Raw genomic sequence first — 10,398 nt, 5'->3', positions numbered from 1 at the left:
GCCAAGTATGGTGACTCATACTCGGAATTAGTGCTCTGCATTTATCCCATCCAAAGCGCACACACACAGCAGTGAACACACACACCCCGTGAACACACCCCCGGAGCAGTGGGCAGCCATTTTATGCTGCGGCGCCCGGGGAGCAGTTGGGGGTTCGGTGCTCAAGGGCACCTCAGTCGGGGTATTGAAGGTGGGAGAGAGCACTGTACATTCACTCCCCCTACCTACAATCCCTGCCGGTACGAGACTCAAACCCACAACCTTTGGGTTACAAGTCCGACTCTCTAACCATTAGGCCACGACTTCCCACTAAGACTTAAGACTTAATTAAGACTGCTTTTGTGGTCCAGGGTCACACACATATACACATACATATATGTTAATGGATATTTTGAATTTTCTGTATCATTTTAGGCTAATAGTTACAAAAATATTTTAATAATTTTTTAAAAATAATAAACAATTTGAACAATTAACTTCAGCCAAAAGTTACTCAAATTAAAATGTTTAATGTGGCACCACGTTCAGAGCCATTGACAATATCCCTGCTGAAAAAAAAATAAAAAAATAAAAAATAGAAACCATCACAGAAATTCTAATGGTAATACCATTACAACCATTACAACTATTAACCTTTAAAACCATTAAAAATGGTGGTGTGTTTTGGGACATATTCCATTATGATTTAGTGGTTTTAACAAGCCACCAATAGAGGGCGACAAATTACCAATATAGACACCCACAGGGATCAGTTTCCATTAAAGGTTATGCACCAAGAGCTTGTAACACTCCAAAGAGAAAGAAAAAATTGAAATCGCATCATATGACCCCTTTAAAACCAGTACAGTCCCCTTTATAACAAGTAAAACAATTACAAATTATGTGCTGGTTTATTTATTTATTTATTTTCAGCAGGGATCTCAAAAACATAAGTTGTTTACAAAATCTCTTAACAAACTTGGTTAAGCATGTTTAGCTTATTTAATTCCACAACTCACAATTCCGGTTACTTAATATCTCCGACGATTATTTAACTCAATTTAAGTTAGTAAGGCGAATACTTGACCCCTCCATTACGAACAAGCTAAATCTGATTATCTTCATTCACTTCCAGTAAAGGTTTTTTTTTTTAAATGCGAATTCCTGAAAGGTTTTAAAGCAGCTCACGTGGTTTTAAGCTCAAAATGATCCTAAACAGAACCTAAAAATCCTTTTCAAAACGTTGACCCAACTGAAAGTTAATAACTCAGATAAGCGGATAACTTGAGCTCCCTGTTGACCAGGGGTGCCCAAACTCGGTCCTGGAGGGCTGATGTCCTGCAGAGTTTAGATCCAACCCCAATTAAACACACCTGAACCAGCTAATCAAGCTCTTACTATGCATACTAGAAACTTCCCGGCAGGTGTGTTGAGGCAAGTTGGCGCTAACCTCTGCAGGACACTGGCCCTCCAGGACCGAGTTTGGGCACCCCTGCTGTTGACACTCTAAATTAGGCCTTTATTTTCCCACTTTTATTTAATTCATTCATGTTCTTGGACATATTTAAAACCTGCCACCCCATTTTCACTGTTTAGCAGAGCATCATACCAAAAATCCTGGCTGATGGTTGAACTGGCCCACTATTAGGCTACAACTTGAACAGTTTTAGCTTAAGTTTGCTCTAAACGTTATATGATCTGCACTGACCTCTGCTGTCTGGAAACTGATAAAACAGCCCTTGTAGAAACAAACAGAAGTGCCCTTCCTCTGCTACTAGGCTGTGCAATAACCTCAGCTTTATGCCCTCATTGAAAACTCAAGTCTACAGAAAAACAAATATGAGAAACCAACCCAATATAAATGGTCCAACAAACCTCTGCTGCAGTTCATTCAGATTATTAGTTACACTGAACTCTGTAGAGATGGATTCAGTAGACAGAGGTAGAACTCTGTCCCAATGCAATAAAATTGTGCAATAATGTTCAGAAATATGTTTGCTACAGTGATCATGTCTCTGCTTTGTCGTTGTCACAGTGACCCAGGTGCAATTAAGAACGGCAACTGAAACCAAAAGACAGACAGACCGTACTCCTTCATACATGCACAAACACACACAGGCCAGATCACTTTACACAACATGAGCATGAGTTGTGTTAAAACCAGCTAAATAAGAAGCATTGCACAACATTCACTTAGCAGTTCCAGTCACTGATCTATAATAGAGACATTATGTAGGCCTATAGATCAGTGGTTGCAGTACTATTCTGGAGGGGGCTAACACTTTGTGTTAAAAACAATTATGGATCATGAAAGTAGTTTTTTAAAATTGAAAATGACATGTGTACAAGTGATGCGCCCAGAGAATCATTTATGTGAACATGCACATTTTTAATGTACCAGACGCTTCAGTCTATCTTATGTGAGGTTTAGCTCCCTTCTTCATATATTTGCAAATTTTAATAATAGCCTAATTCATGAGTTTTAGATAAAGCGCTAGTCGTTTTTCATGTGACCACATTCTCTTGCAAATGTCAAGCACTAAAGCAAAATCAATATCTGAAGCAATATACACAGTATGGCAGAAAAAAAATACATTCCTACAGAGTTTGTTGACAGATCAGAATTCATGTCTTCATTAATGTTAACATTCCACTCATGCTGAGAATCCAGTTGCAATGTAAAATGTTGTTTATGTTGCAGATTCGTTTGAACAGCTTAACTTTGGCAATGGTTGGAATAAAAGAAAAATGTATTAGCAATTGACAAGGATATTGCTAGATGTGACACAAGGGGGAGCTATGTTTCTGCGTATCATATACGTGGACATGGTTATTGCCCAACAATCGCAATATCGTCTGATTTATTAGCCAAGTCAATAGGCGTGTAGGCTATTGTATTATTCACCTTATTTTGCTACAAGGAAGTAGCTATTTTCTATAAATGTGAGAGACGTTCAGTTAATTAGCCGCTTTATGTAAATAACTAGAACAATGACAAAGCGCAGTAAACTGTAACACTATTTGCGCTACGAAATTAGTGTGTTTATGATTATGATAACGAATTTAAAGTAATATGGATCGAGCAGAATTGCTGTATGATGTACAGGTAAAATAACAGGAAGAACGACACCGGAAGTCTCGCACATTTGAGTTACAAATATCTTAAGGTGGAAAGATTTATCACCATATTAAACCCCTAGATAGGAAAAAGAGAGATAGAAATGAAACGAGAGACAGGAGAGGGAAAAATAAGTTGCTTTCCAACATCTAAACTAAACAAAAGCAGATTTTGACTGAAACCACGGAAAATGACTCACTGTGAAGTGCTCAAATATAAAAATACAGTGTGATTGCTCAGTTTTGACTGTACAGACGACACAGAACCAACTGAAATCTGACCCAAACAGTGTCTATCATTTATTCCTATGCTCACATGATTTCTATACACCAGAATCTTGCGGAAATCATCAAAGAAGCCCTTGAATGTGTATAAAGATCCGATAGGCACACACATTATCTGGGACTTGAATACACAGCTGCAGACACAAGACAAGCAGAACATATACTTTACATCTTTACGTTCACATATACAGTAGAAAGAGACACATAAAAAGGTTCTAACTTACATTTTTCTTAATAAAAAAGAAAATCATCAAACAAGTGCTCTGTTTTGTCATAAAAACCACAAACTGACACAAATTCACACAGGATTTCTTTCATCACAGGGCCCATAATGTAAAATGGCATGTACTATCCATTGCATAAAGATCCCTAAGGTATAAAAATTTATTTAAGATAAGTTAAGATTATGCCATTTATGTGCATACGTTTTTTTCTCGTAAAATGTCTATCCTTGATTGTGAGCTACAAAAGTCACTGATTATGGCAGCCAGTGCTCATCCATAAGGTGCTCGGGCGATTAATGGCAATTAGGCAATGATCCCTCTATATACACATTCACAATGGCTTGCGGACCACTACGGCAGCTTACAGATACACGTCACTGCGCTCAAAAACTCCCTGAATTTAAGCTCACGTGTCACTTCCTCCCGTCCGAGAGCATTGGGTCAACCTCCCGTAGGGTGGTCCATCGCTGTCCTGTGAGCTCGTAGGTCCTTTATCAAAGGTGATGATAGTGTTCTCGACAAGTCCGGCTGGACGTCGCGTGCAGGTTTCATCAGCAAGTCTTGACGGAGGATTTGGACACGTCTGAGGTTTTCATGATGACGCTGGCACGTTTTTCGTGGGCCAACAGCTGGCTGGAGGGTCCGGGGCTGTGGGAGGACGAGGGCAAAGGGGTGTTTAAGAGGCTCCAGGTCATCCCACCAGTGAAGGGGGCGTGCAAGGGCGAAGCTGCGGGGTCTCGGACAGTGGTTATCTTGAAGTTGGGCTTGTCGGTAGAAATGAAAGTGGACATGCCAGGCAGCGCCATCCTCACCTTCTTGTCTTCATGTCCAAATAGAGCGGCCTGAATACGCTGCAGGGCAGAACAAAGCCATGTCAGTGATTAGGAAACTAGAAGAAATTACTAATTCAAATAATAATAATTGATGTTAATCCCATGTTAATAATTTGACATGGTTTTCTATCTTTTAGATGCCATGGACTCCCAAATATAATTATCTTCATGTAAGGGACCCCATCCTAAAATTTTAAAGATAACTATATATTCATAAATACCCAATGTATAGTGTGAAAACTGTATATATATATATATATATATATACACACACTAGGGGTGCACCGATTTATCGGCTACCGTTCACTAACGGCCGATAATCGCTTTGGGATGATTGATCAGCGGTCTCTAAAAAGGCTGATCTCATAAACCGATCTCAAGCTGATGACGCTGCTGTGAGAGGTTTGGCACGACATGCAGCGGAACTGTCTCAGTCTCTGTCCGGCGCGGGTGAAATAATTATAATGCTGAAGGTGAGGTGCAATTCATATTTCTTCATTAAATAACTTATAAAGTAATTTGAAAACTTTCTGTGAGACATAATTTCACAAACAGTGCGAGTGAATCACCGCGTGCTCTCTCTCTCTCAAAATGTGCAAATGGCTTCAAATCACCACACATCGCATCTGTCTATAAGCGCTGTACAGTTGACACAGGAATGGTCACTTGCACAATCGAGGCAGTGCTGTCACTAAAGTTTATAAATTGCATTTCTTTTTAATTCTTGCCCGTGTTTAACCATTCAGCGCTCGCACGCTCTCCTGGAGACTGTGCGCTCACGCACACTCGAAGCGCACACACATAATGCCAGGTTCACACATACATCCGTTCGAAGTGCGTATTTTTACAGCGCTCATGTTAACGGATTTTAAGCGTTCACACTGCACACGGTTGCGGTCTGGCAGTGCGTTCCATAAGCAGTCTGCAGCATTGCAGCGATTGATTCCACACCGAATTTGCTGCACGCGCTGAACTAAAGTGACAGCTACATGTTTTGCAGTAAATATGAAAACAAAAATGTAGTAATTACACCAAAAATACATATAATTAAAGTCTGCTGTGTTTCAGTCAACACATATGGCTTTTTGGCTAGGTTTAAAGGAAAAGAGCACTTTTAGATAAACAAGGCAATTATAGATGGCACTCGTGGAGGTAGGAAAACAACGTTTATGAACTGCAGGATTGCTTGCAATAAAGATTTAAATGCAAAAGAAAAGGCAGTAGAGCTGACTGTTACTATATGAATTATTTATTTATTTATTTTAATCTATTATAATTATATTTATTTTAATAAATTTTGTTCATTATTTGTTTATTTAACTTTTACTTATTATAATAAAATGTTTTTATTTATTCATTTTAATGTATTATATTTTAATTCATTTTTGTTGATTTTAAACTAGTTGATATTCATTTTAATAAAATGTTTATTTATTTACATATTTACTTTAACAATTTTTTATTATTTAGGAATTATTTGTCTATTTTAATGCTATAATTATGTTTATTTTAATTAATTTTGTTTATTTTTAATCTAACTAATTTATTATAATCAAATGATTTTATTTATTCATTTTAATGTATTATATTTTAATTTATTTTTTGATTACGTTAAAACTAGTTGCTATTCATTTTAATCAAATGTTTTTATTGATTTATTTACATATTTACTTTACATTTTTTATTATTTATTTGTTTGACATTTTTTGAAAGGATTATCTCTAAACTCCCTTCCTGACCCTCTCAGTCTAGGTTCATTCCCTCTCACTCATTATTTAAATAACAAAAATGTGAGAATAAAATTCACGGCTTTGTAATTAAAAACAAATCAAAAATAAAGCACTTTTAAAAAAAAGATTGACCTGCATGTCATGTAATTTTTAACCAACATCAGAAAATCATGAACATGAAAATAAACATGACAAAAAGTCTGGTAATCTCTGCTGATGTTAAGTGTCTTCCTCAAGAGCACAAAGGTGATAGTTTGCACTTGCAATCTGTCAATTTTCTACCAGGAACTAACAGTATATTTTCATGAATTACAACCTGAGGCCATGTCATAAAACACACACACTTTCTTGTGTTCAAATTACGATAATCCCGAATTGCAGGAGAGCGTTATCGCCCACATCTCCAGGGGCCCCACCACACACAGCACACAGCTCACCACCATCAGTTGCATTTCCTCTCTGACACTCAACTTCATGCCTTTGATTGTTCTCTCTAGAAACTGCTGCGCTGCCTGTAAGACGTTTGCTTCATACATCTCAACTGTGTTTAGACTGATAACTGGCACATAAAACAGTCTGTCTAACAGCACTCAAAATTAATGATTATTTATAGCTTCTATTGTTTTTACTGACAGAATTATGGCGGCAGACTGGCTATCATCGGACTGCAGGATCTGCTGGCTTCCTGGCATCATGTGAGGGCAAATTTATCACAAAACGTGTAGAGTCTAACATTAAAGTCAAACATTAAGTTCTTAGATTTAAAGTAAGTACTGACCAAAAAACAAAACAAGAGACCATGGTACCATTTTTATGTGAAAATATTATTTATGTCCAAAGAAAAATCTGCTCAATATATATTAAAAAAAAGCATGTCTAAAAGGTACCATTTAATTTAAAGCCTACATCAATTACAATGGTAAGATTATGAGAAACTTTTCAGGGTGTTAATATCCTGCCATGAAGCAAAATTCCCCTCCCTCGAAGCCTAAATGATATTTGAATCAGCCGTCAAAACTGACAGCGGTCTTCTGGGCTACAGTAACTCTATGGGTGAATCAGAGATTCAGGTTTTCTATTTCAATTGTTTTCTAACAAGTCGCAGCACATTTGCCGGAATCAGCGAGAAGCGTCACGTCACTGCTTGCTCTTTCTCTTTTTCCCCCGCCGTCTTGTTTTGCATCAGAGTTCTGAGGTACAGGAACCGAAAACAGGGGTTGAGAGTGTCTACCATAGTACCATGTAAGATTTACCCAGATGCATGCTGGAACTTACATGTGTGGATAGATACTGTGCGCTAGTAAACGGGAACTAGGAAAAGCCACAATCTTTCAGGCATGAAACAATAAATCACAAGACCTGGCATTTTAAAATCAAATTGAGTTTTATAGCTTTTAGTCCAAGTCTGTAGCTTAAAACTCGTCTTTTAGCAGATAAAGCCATTTAAAATGTATTCTTCCTTTTCCAGAAAAAAAACTGACCAAAATATTATGACTCATGCATATACAAACTTTTATCCAATTAAATGTGCTCTAGGATGATAATTACATAATTTGAGAAGCAAGTAGCAAAGCATGTTCAAGTAAGTTATGCATAAAATGCAACTTTACAATCAATTTTTTTGCAAAATTGCCAAATCCAGTCCTTTGCCTAAAAAATGCATTTCCTTATTAAAGTAAAAATGCTTGTTCATATTCTGTGTGTATCAGTTTGTATATTATGCTACAGTTGATTTATATAATCTGGCACGCTTGTACAAGACTAAATGCAAAACTTTAAGCTCAGGAAATGGCCCCCGATACTAGTTTACGCAAAAACAGCTGTGACATCACTAGAGACAATCACAGGCCGGACTGATCGTGCAAAAAACCAAAGTGAGCGAGTACTTAGACTTGTTAGACTATCAAGGAAATTTGAGTCTGTAATCTTACTACTGCAATGGGAGGTGAAAACATTTGCACAAGCACTGACAGCGTTTGATATATTTGGCCCTCAGAGTGGCAGAGTGAGAAAACAGCCTGTGAAAACTTGCTCTACAAAACTCAAAAGCACAAAAAAAAACCTTCACATGCTCTGGATCAGTGCTCTTCTAGAAACGTACTCTATGCATGCATGCAAAAGCACATATTTGGCACTGCATGCATGTTAACCTGCATATTTGTGTTATGTCAGTAACAAACCTTTGTACAGAAGAGCTTCCTTTAAATGTCTGAGCCACTAAACTGAATGTTGCTATTCAGGCAGCTGCTATAAACATGTATACAGTAACTCGCTCAGCAAGATTCTCCTCAAACTGTTGCATTTGCCGTAGTTGACCTGAAAGTCAGCACATGTGCAAGCAATTTATATGATAGTGCCTCTTGTGGCTGAGAATGCAACACGCACTAATTTTAAAGGAACAGTTCACCCAAAAATGAAACATTTGCTTAAAATGTACTCTCCCTCAGGCCATCAAAGATGTAGATGAGTTTGATGTGGGGTATGAGTGGTTATGAACGAATGAATGAAACGCATTTGTCCGTGTTTCACTCCGTCTTGAATCGCGCTCGCGGAAAGCGCTTGAGAAACAGTGTCTCTTCCGCGGCTCGGCAAGCTTTCAACTCGTTTTTTTAGTCTCGAGCAAGACTGTACGACATTTACGTTACATGATTTGACTGATTTTTACGTAGAAAGGTTTCGGAGGCCCTATGCAGCTTGCGTATTTTGCGTATAGGGAGGATCGGCTCTGGTTTTATCAGCTGTTTGGACTCTCATTCTGACGGCACCCATTCACTGCAAAGGATCCATTGGTGAACGAGTGATGCTACATTTCTCCAAATCTGTTCTGATGAAGAAACAAACTCATTTTGGATGGCCATGAATTTTAAATTTCCAAGTGAACTATTCTAACATTGTGAAATCAAATAAAAATAGTCTTTGAATAATGTCATAGAGCATATTTTGGCCTTTAGCGTCTGTACGAGAAGCACAATTCAGCTCCTCACACACCTAAAGCCGTTGCAATAAACAGACGTACACAAAAGGATTCTGGGTATTGCTTGGACACACCCATTAAAAGCACTCTTCTTTCTGGTTATTCTTTTTGGCCACTATCCCTCAGCAACTGTAGTCTGCAATAATTTCACATGTGAACACAATAACAATCTATTCTGCGTTTAAATTTGTCCAGTTTCGCAAAGGGAAATAGTTTGGATGGATTTTGCACTTACCTCTTTGGAGTCTTCCTCACTGGCGCTGTCTGTATCGCTCTCTGCTGGAAGATAGAGAGAAAGCAAAGTGGTCAGACTGATTCATCAGGGATTTCCTGACAGACAGGTTACCGTGTATGGGTGGATGAAACAATGCAAAGGATCATCCTTCAACCGATAGCCTGCCTGTACATCTTGTATATTTAACCCTTACAGGTTTAGAAGTTTTAACTGATTACACCAATTAATGACTGAAAGATATCCTCAGGGCCAGTCATTTCTAATGTTTTAGTTAAAGAAATACAGTTTAAATTGCACTGAGAGCTGCTTAGATAAGACAATATAAATCGTAAATATCAGGAGAAAGAAGATAGTTTGCTGTGGCATTGTGTTTGTGTTTACTATGAATAACTCAACACTTGAGCAAGACATTTCATGCCGTAAACCTAGGGCTGGACAATAATTAAATATCAATATGTATCGCGATATAATTCTTTTCAATAACGGTGATATGATTTTTAAACACATTTCCGATATTTCGATATACATTACCAGTGTTTCCCATGCATTGATTTATTTGTGGCGTTTGACTTCGTTGAATAAACATTAGCACTGCACGTTTCAAAATCATAACGTGGCGCGGGTGTTTTATATGAATGTATCTCTGAAGGGAACCGACTGTCTTCAGAAAAGTTTCGATGACATTTTCATTTTATCTGATAAAGTAGCATTCATGAGCGGAGCTGCTTTGATTACAGCCATTACTGGAGAAACAGCAAGTTCTACCGCTCTCAATGCACCTCCTGCTGGCAGACCATCAGTTTGCATTTTAAATAAGCCCGTCTCTAGCAGCATGTTTTTGTTGTTGCTCTTTTTTTTCTGCAGCAACTCAGAGGCACTTTTCATATTCTTTATCCTGGCTGAAGCACATTTGTTTCAATCTATAACAATAATCAGCCGTCCTACATTACCAGTCAAAAGTTTTTGAACCGTAAGATTTTTAATTTTTTTTTTTTTTTAAGAATTCTCTTCTGCTCACCAA

The 10,398-nt window shown here is 37.8% G+C and overlaps 1 protein-coding gene across 3 annotated transcripts in view; it reads right to left on the bottom strand.

Moving 5' to 3' along the window:
• Positions 1-3,372: 3,372 nt before the first annotated feature.
• Positions 3,373-10,398, bottom strand: part of LOC107678646 (interferon regulatory factor 2-like) — a 23,339-nt gene continuing 16,313 nt past the window's right edge. For 2 of the 3 annotated variants that reach the window (XM_016473996.1, XM_016473994.1), the window contains exons 8-9: positions 9,378-9,421; positions 3,373-4,456 (exon numbers count right to left, since the gene is read on the bottom strand). In XM_016473996.1, coding sequence (XP_016329482.1) covers positions 4,157-4,456; positions 9,378-9,421 — 344 coding nt within the window. In that variant the 3' untranslated portion in view covers positions 3,373-4,156. The remainder of the gene's footprint in view (positions 4,457-9,377; positions 9,422-10,398) is intronic. The other variant, XM_016473995.1, reaches the window with a different exon arrangement.

Source organism: Sinocyclocheilus anshuiensis, unplaced genomic scaffold (assembly GCF_001515605.1).
Source record: "Sinocyclocheilus anshuiensis isolate Anshui unplaced genomic scaffold, SAMN03320099.WGS_v1.1 scaffold877, whole genome shotgun sequence".
Classification (NCBI taxonomy): domain Eukaryota; kingdom Metazoa; phylum Chordata; class Actinopteri; order Cypriniformes; family Cyprinidae; genus Sinocyclocheilus; species Sinocyclocheilus anshuiensis.
This window is presented reverse-complemented; position numbering and strand designations above follow the sequence as displayed.